A 22,571-nucleotide genomic window follows, 5' to 3' on the forward strand; every position below is an offset into this window, starting at 1 on the left:
TAAATGTAACATTATTTAATTGTTCCTTATTTTGTCGTGTTCAGTTTTTTGCTTTACAAACTGCTGCATGGAGTTATCTTTGTCCATTTATTTTTGACCACTTCTGTGAATATTTCCACAGCAGCACTGCCCAGTAGAACTTTCTGTGATGATGAAAACAGTCCATGTCTTCCCTGCCCCATGTGGTGGTCACTGGGTACACGTGGCTGTTGAGCACTTGAAATGTAACTAGGTTGGTGGAAGAACTCAGTTTTTAATTGTTTCATTTTAATTTCAGTTTAGCCACATGTGGCTGTTGCATTAGTGCAGTTCTGTAGGATAGGTTTCTAGAAGTGAGGCTACTGAGTCACAGGGCATGTACATTTGATAACTAGTACAAAATTGCCCTTCAGACATTTTGTACCAATTAGTATTTCCACCAATGGTCAATAAGAGGGCCCATTGCCCCACATCCTCAGTAACATTGAATGTTATCAAACTTTAAAATTTTTACCAGTTCTAAAGGTGAAAAATGGGAGCTTGTTTTAATTTTAATTTCCCTAATTGCCAGTGAGAGGGAGCTGTTCTCATATGGTCACTGATCATTTCTAATTCTCTGATTTGCCTGTTCAGATTCCTTGCTCAGTTTTCCAAATGAGTCATCTTAAAAACAACTAGACACAGTTGCTTTTTGAAAAATTTCAGTGCTGCAAGGATTTCCCCATACCACCATGAAAAATGATCTTTACTAGAACCCAAATTCCAACCGCCACTTCTGTCAGAAAATAGCTATGATACCCACCACATGATATAATTTTATTTTTCTCACTGTTTTTGTGGGTTAAACCACCATTTTAGGAGATGAAGTATGACAGGAAAGGAAAAGGGAGTGAGGGAGGTAAGCAACAAATTCATTCTCTTGTTGACACCTGCATCTAGTTAACTCTGTCTTACTGGATGAACTTTACATACAGTGTGAGAGTGGATGGGATGCTGAGGTGGGCTGATTGATGCTTCACATGGGGATTTCTTTATGGTCTTGAGCTGAGGTATGAACTGTGTGGGTCAGCAGCTAACTGCTGTGTTAGAGGAGTGTTGCTATGGGGCATTTCTCTTCTGTCTAGTGATGTTAAGGGTGGGGGTCATAAGGAAATACAAGGAAACACTGATGAGATGTACCTCTAATTAATTTGTAATGTATTTACCTGATGAAGTTAGTTGTATTTATGGCCTGAATTAAATGGGAAGAAAATAGATTTGCGTTTTTTTCCTTTCTGTGTTATCCCTTTAAAATTATTTGTTATTGCAGAGCTAAAGAGCCAGTTACTTTGTGTTGATACAGTAATCCATATATGAACACAGGTTTAAATTCAGCCTTTATTCAGTAGTTTCATTGAATTCTATGACTGGCTAGTCTGTGTCCTGAGTACCCTCATGGTTGTGGAGGTCATTAGGTTGTAGCAGAAAGGAAAGCATATTTCTGGAGCTTGTGTGCCAGGCACTATGCTGGTTATCCTGCATAATCTATCTAATCCTCACAACGACTGCAGACACCAGGAGAGAAAGCCGTGAGGTATCCTAGGATGGAGCAGTTCCTTGTGGTTTCTTTCATAATGGAAATTCTCAAAAGCTCCTTTCTCTCCCTATAAAATGCACACAGTACCTATCCCCTTCTGCTCCCCCAGCTTTCTTCTCCTTATCCTCCTCATTCCCCTTCCCATATCTCCCCAATTTAGCCTTATAACTTATAAATTTAGCCAATTTTAAAAAATTGATTCATTTAGGACACTGCTAGGATCCTCAGTCTTGCCTTTTGAGCCTTACTCAAGATAATTTAAATGGCCTTCACCATAACCTTATGAGCTTTTGTTCCTGGGAGCAGAGAACTAACGTTCTAGTATATGTGTATTTAATGCCAGTGGAGTCTGACTCACTGAGTCCACCCCTCGGAACTTGCCTTAGGGAAATAATCAGAGATGCACAAAGATTTATGTTCAAGGTTTCTCATAGTAGAGGAAAATAGGTAGCCACCCATATGTGCAAAAAATAGGGAAATGGTTGAACAATGGAATGTATATTTAAGTGGAATATTCAGTCATTAAAAGTCATGTTTTTGAAGAGTAATAACCTTGAGGATTGCTCATAATATGTTAAATAGAAAAAGCAAAGTAAACTAATCTCAATTTTATGTTTTAAAATATGTGCAAATACTGGAGAAAATGTTCCAAAATGCTAATATTATCTCAGGGAGGTGGAATCATAAGTAATTTTTATTTATATTTTACTATATTTTTCTGGCTTTCTAAAGTGAATTTCTTATTTCTGTCATTAGGGAAAACTCTTCTAATATTATTGTTTGAGAAAGGCCGAGGGCCCCTTGCGGCAGCACAGCAGGCAGTATTCTAATTGGTGGTGAGTGCACTTGCGGCTCCGCATGAGGTTTTTCTTAAATTTCATAATAATAGATTAGAGTTCACACATCATATTTTAAATATTAATTACTGCAAGAGACCAGGAAGACGTCACAGTGTGTTGCTAATCCATCGTTATACTCTGAGCATCGCTGCTGGAGGAACAGGACAATAAATGTCCCAAAGTTTCATTAAGTTACTAGACATCTGCCCTGGAAAGCTTGCTGCCAACTTGGCCAAGCCTCAGGTTCTAGAACCTTGGGCAGGAGGAGCCAAAGGCGTTTCTGGGACTGCTGTTTCCTACACATGAAGACCCTCCTTCCCTCTGAGACGGTAGCCTCTGATTGCACATGCTTTATGTCTTCTTTTAGTTCCCTCTGCTTGTTTCCCTTTAGAAATAAACCCCTTTTTTTCTTTTTCCCTCCACTTAAATGTTGGCATTTAGGTTCTATCCTCTATTCTTTAACTCTACACCTTCGTGATATGTTTGTATAAGGAACCTTTTCAAATTGCATGCCTGTCCTTAGATTCTGCTATGCTCCGGGCCTTCTCAGAATCGAGGTGGTCTGAGAAGAGCACCATTCTTACTCAGATTTTAAACAAATTGTCAATTAGGACAGCCTGTCAGTGCATAGAGGACAGAAGCTTCATCTTTACCTCTGAAGGCTCCTGGATACTCTTGCTCAGGATGAGTGACAGTGGTGGGCCCGGGCAGACCTCTCCTGCCCAGCTTGGTTATGGAGGAAGGGAATTCTTGTGCTCTGAGGTCAGTCTCCCTCCCAAGAGGAAGAGAGGAGGAACTGACTCCAACATGCCTGGTTTATTCTTCCCAAATGTACCAATCACATGCACTCCTTTCCTCTTGTGGAGGGACTAAAGGGGTAGAGAGCAGCCAAAGTATGATGCTAAAGGTGGTCCAGTCACATTTAAGAATGGCTCATATGCCCTGGCCCGTGTGGCTCAGTTGAGTATCATCCCATGCACCAAGAGGTCACGGGTTCTATTCCCAGGTCAGGGCGCATGCCCAGGTTGCAGGCTTGATCCCCAGTGCAGGAGGCAACCGATCAGTTTCTCATTGATGTTTCTCTCTCCCTCCCTCTCCCTTCCTCAAGAACGTGGCACAGTGTGTGTGTTTTAAGCCTTAGCCAATCCCTCCCTCCCTCCAGATATTTGGCTTGTTCACTTAGGAATTATATCCAATCCTTGACGTTTGGTGAGTATGTGCTTCAACACGTCTTCCTGGTGATACTCATATATATCCATTCTGCTCAGTCTTTGAATACCACTACTCCTGTCTTCCTGGACAGCCACCTCCTAAAACTAACTACTCTCAAAGCTTATCTCCACCTAAGAAGGCTCCCCCAACCTCCAAACCTTTACTGCCAGCTTTCTGGTGGACACCTGTTTTCATATTCTGCAGGCATCTAATGTGCATCATTTCCCAATCTAAACCAATGCTTTTACTGTGCATTTTGCAGCGAAATCTCTGCTGCTTCTGTGAAAGCTTCCTGACCTCCGTAAGCTACTAAACAGCCCTTCCCTAGGGTTCCTCCCACTCTGTGGAAACATCCTCACAGTGGCAGCAATCATACTGTACTGCAATTTTGTTTACTGTCTCCCCTCCTGCCTATCAACTTCTAGAGGACTATCTTTTGTCTTCCTACCTCTTGTGGCCAGGCTAGCACTTGGGACATGATAGGTACCCAGTGGATGTTTGCTGAGTGAATGGAAACAGCTGGCCATTAGGCAGGTGGGCCTGTTTGGCTTTCAAGTCATGGGAGTTTCTGCATACAGATTGAGGTTCTCCTTTGTCAGGTATTCATAGTTCCATGGGCCCATCAAAGAAGCACAGATAATTACTGGCATCCCAAGCAACTCTTTGAATTATGGTGTAATTAACAATCTGTGAGGTGACTTCACTGCTGTGATTTAAAAAGGTTCTGGGACAATAGTGTGGAGAAGGCCTGAGGGGGTGTATACCGGGTGGAGGGGGTCAATGGGGGGAAAGGGGGACATCTGTAATACTTTCAACAATAAAGATAGATAATAAATAAGTTCTGGAAAGATGGTCATAATTGCAATTACACTTGACCCCACTGGGTGCCGCTGTTGCTGCCAATGGAAGATGGCCTGGCTGTGGGGTCCGTTCCTTCTGACTCCCTTCCCCAGCACCTACCTACTCATTATTGGAATCTCTACATTCAGGGTTTGGTTTAACCTCTAAATGTCAAGCCTTGGGGAAAGGCAAGGAAATTGTCCATCCTACTCTGGCCCAAATCCCTTTTGCTGTTTTGTTTTGTTCTCTAGCCAGGGGAGATGGAGGACATTGATCACCCTTGAGTCTGAAATTTCTCAAAATCAGATTTAATTCCTAATGTTTCCTTTATAAAAAACAATAAACCTCACCCTTTCATCCTTGGCTTCTTTCCAAGCTCTTAACTACCTATCAATGTTCCTTCTCCAAATCCTCCTCCCAGGCCTACAGCAGTCCTTTTTCTCGAGACTGCAGTGTGGACAGTCTGACAGCTGCTGCACAGGGAGAGACTGAGAGAAGGTCAGGAAGTCTGGGGCCTACTCTGGCCCTGTTACCATTTGGCTGCCTAATCTTTATCTCATTCCATGCCTTAGTTTCCCAGCGCCTGGCCAGTTCCAGGTGTTTCAAAAAGGATGGTGGTGGGATGATGGCGAACAGGTGACTTTCCTGTTTTCAGAATATGCTCCAGGGTTGTTTCACTGTCTTTCCAGTAATAAAAGATGATGCGCTATAAAAATACACAGGAGCGTGACAACCCAAGAACAGGCTACCTTCCCCTTATGATAACTGAGTCGTATCCTACAGGTCTCACCAGCAACCCCACCAAGTGTGCAGAGAACCCATTCTCCAGTTTCTTTTATTCTCTAGCTGTTTTGTCTCATTCATATAACTGTGGTTTATCTTCTGTTCCTTTTCTTCTTCATCTGATTTAATGCTCTCCTTCAAGCAGTCCTCCTGAGGGGAATCATTCATAAAAAGTGAGGTCACAGATAACCAACCATTCATCCACCAGGGAAGGAAACACTCGTTTATGGGGCCCTATTCTGGGCCAGCCCTGCAGCGGTCCCTTTCGCTACACTGTCCCCCAGAATTCCTTAGAGCCCCACAGATGGTCTCACTTGTCCCCATTGCAAGGCAACTGTTGCTAATAGGGTTAAAATTACTAAAATCTGAGCCCAGTTCCTGTAGACTCCAGGAATCACTGCCTCAGGAACACTTCAAGGCAATGGGCAAATTTGGTCTCCCTCAGGTAGGCAGATAAAACCTCATCTGAGGACTCAACAAAACACACTGCTTGATCTCCTTAAAGCATGCTTTTTCCTGCCTCACTTTGTAATTGAATAAGCTCATTGATGCCATAGATCATGTCACCACCATGTGCTCTGAACCATGGAATGTTTTTTATTTTTCAATTACAGTTCAGGTGTACAGCATAGCAGTTAGACAATTATACTGGGTCGTGCAAAAGTAGGTTTACAGTTCATACGGAAAATAATAATAAAAGAACAAACCATGTTTCATGTACTCTCAACTGTAAACCTACCTTTGCCCCACCCTTTATAATTTAACAAGTGATTTCCCCTGGATAATTCAAGTACCTATTCAAATACAATATTACTATGTTCCCTATGCTGTATACTTTACATCCCTATGACTGTTTTGTAACTACAAATTTGTACTTCTTAATCCCTTCACCTTTTCACCCAGCCCCCAAACCCATTCCATCGGCAACCATTAGTTTGTTCTCTGCATCTATGAATCTGTTTCTGTTTATTTTGTTCATTAGATTCCACATATAAGTGAAATCATACAGTATTTTTCTTTCTTGGTCTTATTTCATTTAATATAATACCCTCTAGATCCATCCCTGTTTTCACACATGGAAAGATTTCATTCTTTTTTATGGCCAAATAATATTCCATTGTATATATGTACCACCACTTCTTTATCCACTTGTCCATTCTTGGGTTGCTTCAATATCTTGGTTGTTGCAGATAATGCTGCAATAAACATAGGGGAGCATATATGTTTTCAAATTAGGGTTTTTTTAGATACATACCCAGAAGAGGAATTGCTGGGTCATAGGGTAGTTCTATTTTTAATTTTTTGAGGATCCTACACTTTGTTTTCCATAGTGGCCTGCACCAATCTGCATTTCCACCAGCAGTGCACAAGGTTTCCCTTTTCACCACATCCTCGCCAACACTTGTTAATTCATTGATGATAGCCATTCTGACATTGTGGTTTTAATTTGCATTTCTCTGATGGTTAGTTACACTGAGCATCTTTTCATATGTCTACCGGCCATGTGTATGTCCTCTTTCGAGAAGTGTCTGTTAAGGTCCTCTGCTTATTTTTTTTTTAATTGGATTTTTTTTTGGTGTTGAGTTGTATGAGTTCTTTATAAATGTTGAATATTAACTCCTTAGATGTATCATTGGTGAATATCTTCTTTCATTCAGTAGGTTTTTTCATTTTGTTGATGGTTTCCTTTGCTGTGCAAAAACTTTTTAGTTTGATGTAGTCCCATTTGTTTATTATTTTATTTCAGTTGCCCAGGAAGATATACCAGAAAAGAATATTGCTAAGAGAAATATCATAGAGTTTACTGCCTATGTTTTCTTCAAGGAGTTTTATGGTTTTTGAGTCATACATTTAAGTCTTGAATTCATTTTGAATTTATTCTTGTGTATGGTGTAAGTTGGTGGTACAGTTTTTTTTTTTTTTTGCATATATCTGTCAAATTTTCCTAACACCATTTATTGAATAGACACCATTATATGCTCTTGCCTCCTTTGTCGTATTTTGATTGACCATACAGGAGAGGGTTTATTTCTGGGCTTTCTATTCTGTTTCATTGATCTATGTGTTTGTTTCTTATGCCAGTACCATGCTGTTTTGATTACTATAGACTTGTAGTATAGTTTGATAACAGGTAGTATGATACTTTTGCTCTTCTTTCTCTAGACTGCTGTGGCTATTCAGAGTCTTTTGTGGTTCCATATAAATTTTTGGATTATTCTAGTAGTGTGAAAAATGCCATTGGTATTTTGATAAGGATTACATTGAATCTATAGATTGCTTTGGGTAGTGTGGACATTTTAACAATGTCAGTTCTTCCTATCTGCATAGTATATGCTTACATTTATTCATATCTTCAATTTCTTTCTTCAGTGTCCTATACTTTTCCAGGTACAGGTCTTTTAACTCCTTGGTTAAATTTATCCCTAGATGTTTTGTTTCTGATGCAGTTGTAAATGGAATTGTTTTCTTAATGTCTGTCTTTGATAGTTCATTATTGGTGTATAAAAATGCAACTGATTTCTGAATATTTGGCATCCTGCTACTTAACTCAATTTATCAATTCTAGTAGTTTTTTGATGGAATCTTTAGGGTTCTCTATATTATAATAGTTTAATGTCACCTGCAAATAATGAGTTTTACTTCTTCCTTTCCAATTTGGATGTGTTGTATTTCTTTTTCTTGTCTGATTGCTATAGCTAGGACTTCCATTATAAGTGGTGAAAGTGGACATCCTGTTTTGTTCCTGATCTTAAAGAAAATGCTTTTAGCTTTTCTCCATTGAGTATGATGTTAGCTATAGGTTTGTTATATATGGCCTTTATTATGTTGAGGTATGTTCCCTCTATTCCCAGTTTGCTGAGTGTTTATCATGAATGGATGCTGGATTTTGTCAAATGCTCTTTCTGCGTCTACTGATATGATCATATGATTTTTATCCTTCATTTTGTTTCATGGAATGGTTTTAATTTTTATTCTACATCTTATTTTGTTGAAAATGAATAAATATGTTTACATACTTGCTCAAAAGTTCAGTCCTTTTGAAAGGTAGAAAATGAAGTAGAAGAACATTGTCTTTGGTGCTCAGACTCCATCTGACAGCCTGTGCTCCATGCAAACTTTGCTACTATGAGAGGAGCCCAGACACTGGGAAGGCAGCAGTCTCCAGGGCACTCCTCTTGGCTCCAAACAGCTCTCTTATGATAGCAGGGTGATCTGGTGACAAAATCACAGTAAGATACCAAGGACACAGGAGTTAACCCTTGTCCAGTAGTATTTTCATTTTTAGGGGAAGAGGCTAATTAACTTAGAGAAAGGGACTCTCAGATGACCCAGGCAGTGGAGCCCTCTACCAGCATCTCTGCCGCTCCAAGGTGACCCATCCTCTGCTTGAGCTTACCTCCCTGCCCTCATGGGAAGGGGAAGGGGGGAGGCCATCTCTTTCAGATAACAGGGAGGATAGGAAGGGGTGCAGTGGGCAAGGCTTCTCTGCACATTGCCAGTGACATGGTTAGGTGCTTAGTCATTCGAAGACTAGGTGCTGGTGTGACCTTTATCCCACTTTGCTTCCCCGGCCTGGGCCTCTGCCACCCTGGCTACTGGGGCTGTGCCGGGCTGAGGTGGCAGCCCTTCTCCCACGATGCAGCTTGCAAAAACTGCCACTGTGTCATTGTGCTGTTATTTTTCTTATAAATGTAGAAGGAAATTGAACTACTTCTTGAATCTATGGTTTTATCATAAGTGAACAAATAAAAGGCCTAAAATGCCATTTTGAACACTGGAAAGGGCACATTTCTTTGTGGAGATGAAGAATGTTTAACACCTGGCCAGTTTTCCCCATCTCTCTCATCTTCCTGGCTTGGGAAGGAACTAGAGCTTGTGACTCCTGCAGAGGCTGAAGGAGATTCTTTCAGAAGCTCCAAGTAGGTGTGTTTTTGTTTTGTTTTTGGATGCTTAAGCCAAGAAGAAAGGATGTGCATTTTCCTGCTAGTTCCTTTGCCCTGAAATCTGGCCAACTGTAGAGTGACAAATCCTTTCATCAGATAGTTCATTACTGAAGGATCACTGTATATGTTAACAGTGGGGATTTCGGGATGCTGAGCTGTGTGGGTCATTCTTTCCTTTCTTGCTCATGTATTTTCTGCACAAACATGTAATAGTAGTAAAATAAGGGGAAAAGAGTATTTGAAAAATTCAAGTAACCAAATTATATAGCTTTTATTTTTGTGGAAACTCTAGACAAAAATCATTATATAGGTATTTAGAAAAGAACTTCAGAGGCAGACTTTTGAGGGGCATTTTTTATTATAAATTTAATATGATTGATTAATGAAAAATCACAATGAAGTACCGAGAAAATGTCTGTAAATATAAAAATTTTAGCAGCATTTCCATAGTTTCAGGCTCTAACATTAGTCATACTTCCTCCCGCTATCAAAAAAAAAAAAATCCAATGGGACTACAGTAGAGCATCAGGATGTTCAGCTTAGTGAAGGCCTCAAGGGAATTCTCAAATCCAGTGTATAGTCTGATATTTCAACCCCCCCCTCCTGAATTTCCAGAATGTCAGAGTACTTGCCTCAATGTGTGAGACAAGAATTCCTTCCTTCCGGCTGCAGGGGAGAATAGGAGTGAAAATTAAAACTGGATTTGACATGTAGTGCTTGAGTACACATCCTCTGTACATTCTCTACACTGACGATAATGAAAGGGCCACTGCAGGGCTGACCAATATCTGGCATGTGGTGGCAGTGGTGGGGGTGGGTGGGATGCGGAAGCGGGAGTGGGACGAGCACAGGATTGGGGCTGGTGCCTCACTGCGCACACTGCTCTGGGCAGGCCAGAGCACAGCAGTCTTGCCACATCCCAGGTTAATGGTAGGGTTATAAGGAGGGGAGACAAACAATATGAAAATATAATACTGGCAAACTATTCCCCTGCTTCTTTGGTACTTTCCAAAAATTCTCTGATCAAAAAAGCTAGGAAGCGCACACCATTAAAAAATTACAGTTTTAAGTATTTACAGAAGCAATTATGATATATTACATAATCAATACACAGTATATGAACAAACTCTTCAGTGAAAGCACTTGGGAACTCCTGTTCCAGTATTATTCAATAGCACTCTGACATTCGTACACCTTCCCAAATTTGTATCACACATCCTGTATCTCAGCTATCTTACAGTATATTAAATGGGAAAAACAGCATTTTCCAATCTACATTTTCCTTTTAAAAGGTTTTCAGAATTTGCCACTGAAATCACTATGTACAAAGATTTGCTGAATATTGAATCTAGGCAATTATCTCCACTCCCGTTTTGAATATATTTGAAATAATGCTACCTATTCTATGTATACAATATATATTTAATATATAAGTAACTGCACCACGTTATATCACCACAATACCAGCTTAATGCACTTATTATGTACAGTAGTTAAGTTAGCTCTGGAAGATGACTCTACCACCTAGGTGAACAGTGTGGTTTGGAACCATCTGAAGGTGCATGGAGAGGCTGGTTGGGAGACAGCCGGTGCATGGGCAGGATGCATGTACGTGTGTGAAATGTGGGCACACACCTCCCATGCATCCCCATGCCAGACTCTCCCTTGTTTGCTGGTTGGAAGAAGAGAAATCACACATATGGAAGGATCCCGTACATGAGGAGAGCCATGACAGCAGCACTGAACAGTCCAGCCACAGGGACAGTCACAAACCACGCCAGAAAGATGTTCCGGAAGAGGTGCCAGTCCACGGCCTTCCGGGAGCGGATCCAGCCCACAGCCACCACAGAGCCCACCTGTAGGAGCAGAAACATTTTCAAGTTAAAGGAAGCCCACAAATTCAACCAATGTAAACTAGCTAATCTCAAATAAATTATAAGATTACCAATTCTCTCCCCTAAATTTGCTAAAAGCTTCTAAAACAGTTTAGATTTTAGGTGTAATTGTGTTAGGATTATTCAGTATACAGATCTGATGCAATTTTCCACCTATATATTCTGCTCTATTTGAGTGGAACTTTTAGCCAATTAAATGTTTCCTATGCTTCTGTACCTTATAAACTATGAATGCCCCTGTTTTAAATACTCCCCATGTAGGATATTGCTTACTATAGTATGTGAACCTTCTTTAATTACATAATGAAATGGCAATGATGTATCCTTCTCTTAGAGTAACAGCATCATAAAATGTTGGAGCTGGAGAAGACCTTTGAATATGTGACCACATAGCTTATGTTCCAGAGGATCAAACAGCCCCTGGAGGGTTCAGGGGCACCAGTAGATAATGTAGATCACAGCAGACTGAGGACTAGAACTCAGGCCTCTTGACGTTAAACTGTTTTTCTCCATTATCTCAAACTCCTTGCAGTCCTTGCACTTCAGCTAATTTTAAAAAATAAAATGGAGCATAAATGTTATTGGATCTAAACTGTCAATCAGGCCTCACAGAGGCATGACAGAGATACTTGAAAATGAGATCAATACTGATACAAATATTTTTCTAAATACTCGCAGTTCATTTTATGATCTGTTGAAAATCTAAAAAGGAAAAAAAAGACACTAAGTACCCTAAAAATCCTGAGAAAGTACATTCCCTTTACTATCTCATGCCTCGCTCAGGCCCTGGGGAAGCTCAGGGAGTATATAACAGGGTGCCCTTAAAGATCTCCATGAAATAGGCTTGTCTCTGCTGACCCTCAAATACTTCAAAACCGGCAGTGGCCAGTGACATTCAAATAACAAAAAATAAAATCTAGCACTTTAAATTGTATATGGAAGCAACCAGAATGCCAAAAACAGCTGCATCTTTAAAGGCAGTTAATGTGACATTTTGTCAACTCAAGCCATCAAATCCACAAACACTAGCTTCTGAGATTAAATTCTTGTTATTGACCCTCTCCCCAGAGCATCCCTCTCCAGGCACCTCAGTAAGGACTCACTGAAGTTTCTATTTTATCTATGCCCTCTTCCTTTCTTACATTTTTTTAAGCGTAAAGGTAATAATATTAGAGCAAGTTTATGTAATAGGAGGGATGAGCAATTACTGAGAATGCAACTACTGTCATATTTATACATTCCTTTCTAGTACATTAACATCATAAGCATCTTCCCATAGTACTCACAGCCTTTACAATAATCATGTAAAATGGTACATGCTTTAGGTGGATGCGCCTCAATTTATTTAACCATTTCCAGTTTGCTCCCAATTTTTCCCTATTAGAAATAGTTTTATGATTAACACATTCACTCATATAACTTATATTTAGGCTTTAAAAAAATAATATTCCCTGAAATGGATTATTTGTCCAACAGGGCATTTTAGAAACACCTTGAAATAATCTGAAACTTAGAGAAAAGCTCAAAGGACTCCCACCATCCTTACTAAATAATTCACCAATTTTTAACATTTTGCCACAATCTATAAAGAAATATTTCATACCATTAAAATATCCTGCTCCTCATCAACTTCCCTCTCCTCCCCCCTCTGCTAAAGTTTTAGCAATCCGATCTTTATTATGATGGTTGCAAAATGGTGATTTACCAACAGCTTCCCACGCATCAAATGGAATGTTACTTTGAGGAAGGCCTCTTTGTCTCCTAATGCATCTAGGACCTCAATACGTACTGCCAAATAGTTTTATAAATATACAAGGTCGCCCATAATCTGTGAACTTCAGCACTCCACAACAATCCTGTAAATTGTTCTTTTTTGCTAACCAATCAACAAAAATGTGCTACTGTTGTTATAATTTGCATATCTTTAATTATGACTAAGGCTGAACTTTTTATTTGTCCAGTTTTACTTCCTCTAGTTTTTACATACAAAAAAATGGTCTTTTCATGTATTTTGCCCTTTTACATATTGGAATCTAAATGTGTCCCTTATTTATTTATGTGTGGTCTTTATTGAATAACAACTGTGATATTTAATGCAAATATTTTCCCAACCCAGTATTTTGCTTTGTTTCATTTTCAAGTTTCTAACTTCATGCAATAAAATATGCTGCACTTTTCTTCTGTGATTTATCCTTAGCTTGAATATTTGATATTTAATTCTATTTCTAAATTCTCTAAAATCACGTTATATATTATTCTAAATTTTAAAATATTTAAAAATGTTATTTAAGCCATCAGATACATGTTCATATATTTTGAGAGTTGTGGGTCTAATTTTGTTCTTCTAGATTGACAGCCAGCTAACATCCCTAATTGGTTAAATTTTCCCTTCCTCAAACTATATGCTCCTATATAATAGGTTCTCTCTCTCGCCTATCTACTGTTTTTATATAAGTATCTAAGTTTTTCCTGTTATTGTGGTAAAATATACATAACATAAAATTTATCACTTTAACCATTTTTAAGTTGTACAATTTAGTGGCATAAAGTATATTCACATTGTTTTGCAACCATTCTCACCATCATCTCCAGAGCTTTTTCATCTTCCCAAACTCCATCCCCATTAACTCAATTCCTTATCCCCTCACCTCCATCTATTTTTTCCTCTTATTTCCTTATAATATACTTTCTATCTGGCAAGGTCAGTCCCTCCTTGTCATTGTTTTTGTTTGTTTTTTATGTTCTTGCTAATTTAACTTACCAAATTAACTTTAGATTCACTTTGTAAAGTTGTAAGAAAAATTTGGTTGGGGTTGTATTTGAGGAGAACTGACATCTTTACAAAATCTAGTTTTCCCATCCACTAACACAGTGTCTCACACACAGGTATTTCCTGTGTTCTAACTTCCCTCTTAGGAAGCTGAGTGTGTTTCCAGCATAAGGCCACCATCAGGCACTAACAGCAATTGAATTACTGAGAAGTAGGGGAACCAGAGAGCAAGAATTAGAAAATTAAATTAGAAATTATAATCCTAAATTTTAAAATCAGTAGTGCTTCCTATAAGCTGTCCCAAATCCAAAGGCTAGTTAAGTAATCATCTATGTCATCAACAGAGATGAACAATGTGGGGAATTCCCAAAAAAGAAGAATCCCAAGCCCCCCGAATATGAGTTAAAACAATTGGATACCACCACTCTGAATTCCTATTACAGAGCCCACAAAGGCCTGTCTGTATTAAATACTGGTACGCTGAGAGGGAAACAGGAATAAATGAAACCTACCCAGATAAATTAAAAAGCTCATTTTACACAATAGTTTCCTTTTTTTCCTGCCAAGTTCCTAACTTTTGCCCACCACCTTCTAATGGAGGTGACGCTAAGCAAAACACCAAAAAAGTAGATGGGAGATGATGCAGAGAGTAGAAAAAATCCAACAGGGTCGGATTATTCCGGGAAACCCGACGGGATTGTTAGGGTTTTATGTGGGTATCGACACCCTTTGAATGTTCCCAGGCTCACAGCTTCGCTCACAGAGGGCCTCATTCTTACTCCACCCCACGTCTCTCATATTTCATCCCATACTTGCCATTTGGGGACCATTGCAAGCAAAAGAAAACGTGATGTAACAGAACAAGTATAATGCGGGGATGGCAACTGTGAACTCTTCTTGGCACTCCTACTATGGCCCTTGATGAGTGTCTCTGTCTCCTGCGAGTTCTTGAGAGCCAGGACTCTGGCCTTCAGCTATTGCAATAACTAGCTCTGGGCTTTGTCCAGAAGTCCATGATCAATGACACTGGACAAACTGACTAGATTCCAAGTTGAGCTCTGCCTCAAGTCTATTTGATGGATGACATCCACTGTGGTCCCATGTTAAGGAGACTTGTTTTAACACAAGTGCCAACAAGCTATTCTAACACTAATCAACAGCTCTAAGGAAACAATACCTATCATAAAATTTGTCTAGCTATTTTAGGGTAATGCTAACACACATTTATTCACTAATGTCCTGTACAAACTGGATATAAATCCCTTAGTAGCGCCTCCTTATTATAGTATAAATATAAATATTGGGGAAATAGCATTTAAAGTTGACCATATAAGAATGTAGTTTTTATAGGCATTTTATACTTTTCATCTATTTCATATGCTGTATTATAGAATTTAGTGTTAAATTAGCAAGATTAGTAGTTTCAGCCATAACACTTCACTCTATGCATCAGTATAGGTTAGCTTACAAATACAGTTTGGTAAAAAACAATAATAACCTAGAAAAAACAAACTTGTGTTGTTTTTTCCAGAGATCTTTAACCTGGTGTGAAAAAGTTGGCCTTCACTAGGCTTGCTCAAGTGCAGGGTTAATCATTAAAAAGAGGGTAATGCTTATTTTCAAGCAGCCCCAAAAGACTATTTATACCTACAGAAAAATTTAACCCCTACTTCCTTGGGAAGGAATGAATATATTTAACATCATTTCGTCTAGGCTCCCACACACCACAGTGAGTTGAAGCTGAGCTGGAGTAAGGGGGAAGATGATCGCCTTTCATCCCATACAGTATTGTCTGACATATTTCAGTGAACATGCGCTCTCTTGTAATTTTTAAATAACCAAAATTAGAAAAATAACAATGGTAGAACGGCAGGAGCGCACCACCTTCCTTTTCCTGCCTGCCTTCTTTGGACTTGAGAGGCATGTGCATGGAGGGCTGGGGAGCAGGACTCTGGGCCCCACTGCGCAGGTTGGACCTCAGCAGGCCACTCGCCAGTTGTGTCAGGACAAGTGAGGTAACCCTTCTACGTGTCAGTGTCCTCATTGGTAAAACTGGGTAGCATTGGCACTATACCCTCAGAAGGTTTGGCGGAGGGTTAAACAAGTCAGTTATTCAGTGCACTTAAAACAGTGCCCAGCAGAGAGCGCCTGCCCCACGCCCCTTACTTGTGGTTGGTGACCAGGATTATGATGATTATGATTACGATTAGAAGGTCCAGAGCATGAGGTGAAGGTCTGAATGCTTCTATCGCATGGTAAATGTATGACCTTGGGAAAGTGACTTAACTCTGGAAGCCTTGGTTTCCTTATCTGTAAATTGGGCATACCAGTAGCAATTTCGAAGGGCTGCTGTGGGGATTAAATGACGTACTTTGTACATACAGGGGTGCGCAAAAGTAGGTTTACAGTTGTATGTGCAACACAGTGTTTATTGTTGTATTATTATTTATTTAGTAATTACTGTATGATTTGTTTATATTACTTGTCTTAGTAGTAGTAGTAGTTATTCTTTTGCATCTTTATGATTTATCTTTTAGGTAATGATGGCTGATAATTTAACCTACTTTTGCCCACCCCTGTTTAGAGCACTAAACACAGTGCCTGGCACTCTGTATATACTCAGTAAGTGGAAGTAATTTTTACAACGAAAGTGTGTGGAAATTGAAGTTATTTTATATTCTGTAGCAAAAAAAAAAAAGAAGAAACAAGAAAACACAAACCCTCTCCCATAAGGCTGATTCTCCATGTAGGGCTCTAGTTTTGTCAGCTGGCCCACTAAAAAAGAGTCCCATGAACACTGCCTGGCCTTAATAGTTGAAGCACCACGCCATTCACATTTGTTCATAAGCACAATGGTTGGAGTTTTTAAATTGTGTGTAAATGTAGAACAGTACCTCACACACAGCAGGTACAAATCCATTTTTCTTGAATGATACAAGCAAACCTAGGAAAAGTCTGGAGGTGACTTTTGCTTTGTAGAATTTAGGGACTATTTTTGTTTACAGGGTGCCCATTAAAGCTGTTCTAGAATTTTCCAGACCTGGGTTATCAGACCTGGGCTCTAGTCCTGGCTTCACCCTGAGTGACCTCGGATAACTCCCCAAAACTCACGGAGCCCATCTCCTCTTCATGACTCTTTAAGGCTCCTTATAGCTCCAACATCCCACCCCTATAGCAAGGAATTTCCTCTCGCACAGCCCTGAGTTTTAAAGCATTGGCAGCGAGCAATATTAAGCACGACCCCTCATCTGGAATTTCTAAGGAAATGCAGTCACTTTGACCATCATAGAAGGAAAAAGAACTGAAACAACTATGTCTTACAATTCCATTGAGATGACTTCTGCTTATCTCTAGTTCCACTGTCAACTCCCAGTCCCCTGCAATGGGTTAGAACTGAGTGGCCTGTCCCCTTTGAGCCTACAAATATGGTTAGCGCACACATGACTTCAATGCAAAATCCACCGTGGAAACGAGAGAGAAACAGGACAGATGGAAAGTGTGAAGCACACATCGAAGGAGAAAAGCTCTTGCCAGGCATGCATTGAAAGGCAGTCTGCACGACCAGAGGTGTCACACTGCTGAGCAGGAGAGGTCGAGAGAGACAGTCTGAGAAAAGCAAACGCCCCACATCCAACAATGCTCGAGTGCACCCAGCAAGCCCTGACGACTTTTTTCACAAACAACAATATATAAAGGACAACCAGCTTTTCTCAGATCCCAGCAGCCTGAAGAAAGGGGGTGCTGGCGGGGGCCTACCTTGCAGTGAGTGGTGCTGACAGGAAGCCCCACATTGGAGGCGATCACCACTGTGAACGCTGAGGCCAGTTCAATGGTGAAGCCGCTGTGGGAGGGAGAGAGGAGACACATCACAGGCGCTCTTTGTATCCGCCTCACTGACACCCCAGGGGCGCCAAAGTCTCACCAGAACATTCTTTGAATCGACTGTGGACTCCTGACTGGGCCAGATGACATTAATAGAGCTAGAAACTGCTGTACAATGGCAACGATTCACACTAAGGCCCCGCGTTACACTGTTTACAGCCCCAAACAGTCTTGTTTTTCTGGTGTTTTGAAAACCCACACCCTGTAGTAACTGGGTCAGAAATTCCTGCTGTGTAAAAAAATGACCACTTAGTCATTTCTAAAGTGGAGCACGAAAAGCTATATACTTTCATTTTTAAAATGTGTACTTATGAGGGAGTCAAAGAGGGGGGAAAAGGGGTACGTCTGTAAAACTTTCAACAATAAGATAAATTTTTTAAATGTGTACTTATTACCAAAAAAGTGTATTTTTCTCAAGATCATTAATTTTTCTTGAAGTCATTCTTATAAAAGAATCATTAAAATTAATTTCAAGAGGGAAAAGATTTCTTACAATAGGTAGTTCCAAATTTTAGTTGTATCCTTCTAAAGTTCTCCTGTGAGTTTGTTATTTAACCCCTACTCCAGCTAAAGGTTAGCGAAAAGGACAACAGGACTACAGAGAAAACCCCGAGTCTCCGGACCCCACCACCTCAGAGGGCTGAGGTTGGCAGGGGGACAGGACACAAAGTAACCTCAGAAGGGCGGCAGGTGAGAGCTGCTTGCGTCCACTAGGTGGAGCTGGTGTGGTGGAGAATTGGGGGAAAAGCAGGCCCTGGACCATGGGTGTGGTTTGCAGCCCCTCATCTCAGTGCCACTGGGGATGGGGCCTCAAGAGCGCCTGCGGGAGGGCGGTGATGGGTGGACAGCAAAGGTAGGGTTTGCTTACCCTCTACGCCCTGCTCACTGCAACTCCCAGCTGCACAGTGTCTGTGCTGAGGGGGACGGGGTCGGGGCGCAAAAGCAGCACAAGAGGACTTTCAGACATACCAACTCTGCACAGGCCTCAAAGGGCCAGCCCTGCCCACCAGCCTGTGCCCCTGGCTTACCTGGATGGTGTGATTGGAGTGAGGTCTCTCCCCATGGTCTGGATCACTCGTCTTCCCCACACCCAAAGCCCTGTGCAAATTCCAACTCCTCCATAAAACAGCAGCCAGATGGGAGTAGCTGCTTCTTGGAGGACTGCACCTTGTTCATAAATCAGCCACAAGGCTACCAGGGGACCAATGGCATTGCTGGGAGAATAAAAAACAGATGAATTATACGAACATTGTACGGACAAACAGCACTGTACGCAACCTGCAGTGACTTCTCAGTCTTGAGAATAGCCCTTCTTACTGTATTTATGGCTTGCTTATATATAGTCTAGTGGTGATAAAAATGATTTATTAATTTTTTTGTTGTGGTAAAAAATAAGAAAATTTACCATTTTAGCTATTTTTAAGTGCACAGTTCAGTAGTGTTGAGTATATTCACATTGTTGTGAAACAGATCTTAAGAACTTTTTCATCCTGCAAATCTAAAACTCTATAGCTATTAAACAATTATTCCCTTTGCCCCCTGCTCCCAGCCCCTCGTAACCACCATTTCACTTTCTGTCTCTATGAATTTGACTACTCTAGGTACCTCGTATAAGTGGAGTTATACAGTATCTGTCTTCTGAGACTGGCTTATTTCACATAGCATAATGTCCTCGAGATTCATCCACGTTGTAGCATGAGTTAGAATTTCCTTCCTTTTTGAAGGCTGAATAGTCCACTGTATGCATATACCACATCTTCTTTATAAGTTCATCCATTGATGGGTGTTTTGTGTTGCTTCCACCTCTTGGCTATTGTGAATAATGTTGCAGTGAACATGGGTGTACAAATATCTCTTTGAGACTCCTTTCAATTATTTGGGGTAAATAACCAGAAGTAGGATTGCTGGATCATAAGGTAGTTCTATTTTTAATTTTTTCAGGAAACTCCAGACTATTTTCCATAGTGGTTGTACCATTTTGCATTCCACTAACAGTGCACAGGAGTTCCAGTTTCTCCACATCCTTGCCAACACTTGCTATTTTCTGTTTTCTTTTATAGTAGCCATCTTAATAGGCACGTGATTTATTAATTTTTTAGAAGTACTGAAAAATCACAAGAAGTAGACACAAAAATCAAATTCTTCCCCCCCCCCCCCCCCCCCGGTCCATTTTCACTGCCAGCACTGCTACTAAGATCAGCTTCAGTTTTGGGCAGCGGTGTCAGGTCCCACACTGTGGGATCACAAACATTGCTAATCACTAGTTCTCACATCCACCCTGCAAACTAGGTATTGTCACTCCCATTTTACTGATGAAGAAACTGACACTAAAGTCCTGTCACAAGCAGGAGGCAAGATTGAGACATGAGCTCAGGACTCACTCAGGCACTCACGTCATTTCCCCAAAACCCGCTATTATCACTCAGGCCCTTGGCAGCCACACACTGACTTTTTGGGGAGATGCTACAGCTTCTTTTTTTTTTAATTTATAACTAAGACCTCATTCCTTTAGAGCAATGAAACTGAAGGGAAGGTACAGATTTCCCACAAAATCCCTGCCCCCACACACATAGCCTCCCTCGTTATCAACATCCCCAAGATAGGAAGAACTGACATCTTGACAATATTGAATCTTCCTGTCCTTGAACATGAAAAATCTCTCCTTTTATTTAATTCTTCTTTGACTTCATTAATCAATTTTGTAGTTTTCCACATATAGATCTTTACGTATTTTGTTAGATTTATACCTAAGTATTTCATTTTGGGGGATGCAAATGTAAATAGTATAGTATATTTATTTTTTTCAGGACACAAAGTTTTCTTTACATATATTTTTGAAAGAAGGGATGCCAAACTTCTACTCAATTAAGAGAAACATTTTTATCAGTACAGAGCTTTTTGTTTTGTTTTGTTTTATTTTACACTTATGCCATGAATTCATAGGGAATGGGTTCCAGGAGCTCAGGCTCCTTTCCCTTCTCACAAAGTGTGCTCCTCTGGGTGAAGCAAGCTGACCCTTCAGTTGAATCCAACTACCTTTCTCTTTGGCTTCCTTCTTTATCTGATCATTTTCCTTCACACAGTTCAGGAAGCTATCTTGGCTCTTAGAGTGCTTAATATGCTTCATACAGACATTATTCTCTTGACAAGAATCTTGCCGTTGTTTGTTTACAACAATGCCCACTGCATGCTGGGTGACACTGCAGACTCTTCCAGTTTTGCCATGGTAACATTTGTGGGGCATGCCTTTTTGAACAGTGACCATTCCCTTGATGTCTACAGTATCATCCTTCTTGTAGATTCACATGTATGTGGGTGGCCATACAACTCCATGTTTTCTGAAAGGTCTAGAGAACACATAGCAGATGCCTCTCCTCTTTCTCTCTGAGTTAGTCACTTTGGCAAATTACTGGAAGATGGCAGTTCAGCTGAAAAGCAGTATTGTGTTTTAAATTTCAAATTCCATCTGTTCATTGTTGGTATGTGTGAAAGCGAATGATTTTTGTATATTAACCTTATATCCTGCAATCTTGCTATAATTGCTATTAGTTCCAGAAGTGTTTGCTGATTCTTTCAAATTTTCTGCATAGACAACCATGTCATCTGCGAACAAAGTTTTCTTTCTTCCTTCCCTTTCAGTATACCTTTTATTTCCTTTTCTTGTCCTACTGCATTAGCTAGAACTTCAGGATGGTGTTGAAAAGGAGTGATGACAGGATCCGTGCCTTGCTCCTGATCTTAGTGGGAAAGCTATTTCTCATCATTAAATATGAGGTTAGTTTCAGGTTTTTTGGAGATATTCTTTACCAAGTTGAAGAAGTTCCCCTCTATTCCTACTTTACTGAAGTCTTTTTTTAAAAAATCAAAAATAGGTGGTAGATTTTGCTAAATGCTTTTTCTGGATCTATTGATATGATATTGTGATTTTTCTGTTTTAAAAATTTGATGGATTACATTAATTGAATTTTGAATGTTGAACCAGCCTTGCAAACCTGTGATAAGTTTCACCTGGTTGTGGTATGTAATTATTTTTATACATTGTTGGATTCAGCTTCCTAATACTTTGTTGAAGATTTTTATATCTATGTGCATGAGAGATATTGGTCTGTAGTTTTCTTTTCTTATAATGTCTTTGTCTGGTTTTGGTAATTGGGAAGTACTGGCCTCCTACAATGAGTTAAGAAGTATTCCCTCTATTTCTTTCCTCTGAACAAAATCATAGGGAACTGGTATAATAAATTTCTTAACTATTGGTAGAATTCATCAGTGAGCCCATCTGGGCCTGTTTCTTTCTGTTTTGGAAGATTATTAATTACTGATTCGATTTCTTTAATAGATACAGGCCTACTCAGATAGTTTGTTTCCTCTTGTGTGAGTTTTGGCAGATTGCTTCGGTCAAGAAATTGGTCCAATTTCATCTAAGTCATCAAATTTGTGGTCATGGAGTTGTTGATAGTACTGCTTTATCTTTTTAATGTCTATAAGATCTACAATGATGTCTCTTCTTTCATTTCTGATATTAGTAACTTGTGTTCTCTCTTTTTTTCTCATTTAGCCTGGCTAGAAGCTTATCAGCTTTATTGATCTTTTTTAAAAAACACAGCTTTTCATTTCATGGATTTTCTCTGTTGGTTTCCTAATTTCAATTTAATTGACTTCTGATCCAGTTGTAATTTTTCTTCTTCTTACTTTGGATTTGATTTGTTCTTTTTCCCCCCTACTTTCCTGGGATGAATATTTAGATTATTGATTTCTTTTTGGTTCTTTCCTAATATATTTATTCAATGCTATATATTTCCCTCTTTGGCATGTTTCACTGTATCCCACAAATATTGGTGTATTATTTTCATT

At 39.9% G+C, this 22,571-nt stretch overlaps 1 protein-coding gene across 4 annotated transcripts in view; it reads right to left on the reverse strand.

Moving 5' to 3' along the window:
• Positions 1-9,419: 9,419 nt before the first annotated feature.
• SLC20A2 (solute carrier family 20 member 2) overlaps positions 9,420-22,571 on the reverse strand; it is a 96,106-nt gene continuing 82,954 nt past the window's right edge. For all 4 annotated transcript variants that reach the window (XM_087814194.1, XM_087814193.1, XM_016195602.2 and 1 more), the window contains 3 exons: positions 18,749-18,934; positions 17,595-17,679; positions 9,420-11,029 (listed from right to left, as the gene is read on the reverse strand). In XM_087814194.1, coding sequence (XP_087670320.1) covers positions 10,865-11,029; positions 17,595-17,679; positions 18,749-18,934 — 436 coding nt within the window. In that variant the 3' untranslated portion in view covers positions 9,420-10,864. The remainder of the gene's footprint in view (positions 11,030-17,594; positions 17,680-18,748; positions 18,935-22,571) is intronic.

This window comes from Miniopterus natalensis, chromosome 2, assembly GCF_054644295.1.
Source record: "Miniopterus natalensis isolate mMinNat1 chromosome 2, mMinNat1.hap1, whole genome shotgun sequence".
In the NCBI taxonomy this organism is placed as follows: Eukaryota; Metazoa; Chordata; class Mammalia; order Chiroptera; family Miniopteridae; genus Miniopterus; species Miniopterus natalensis.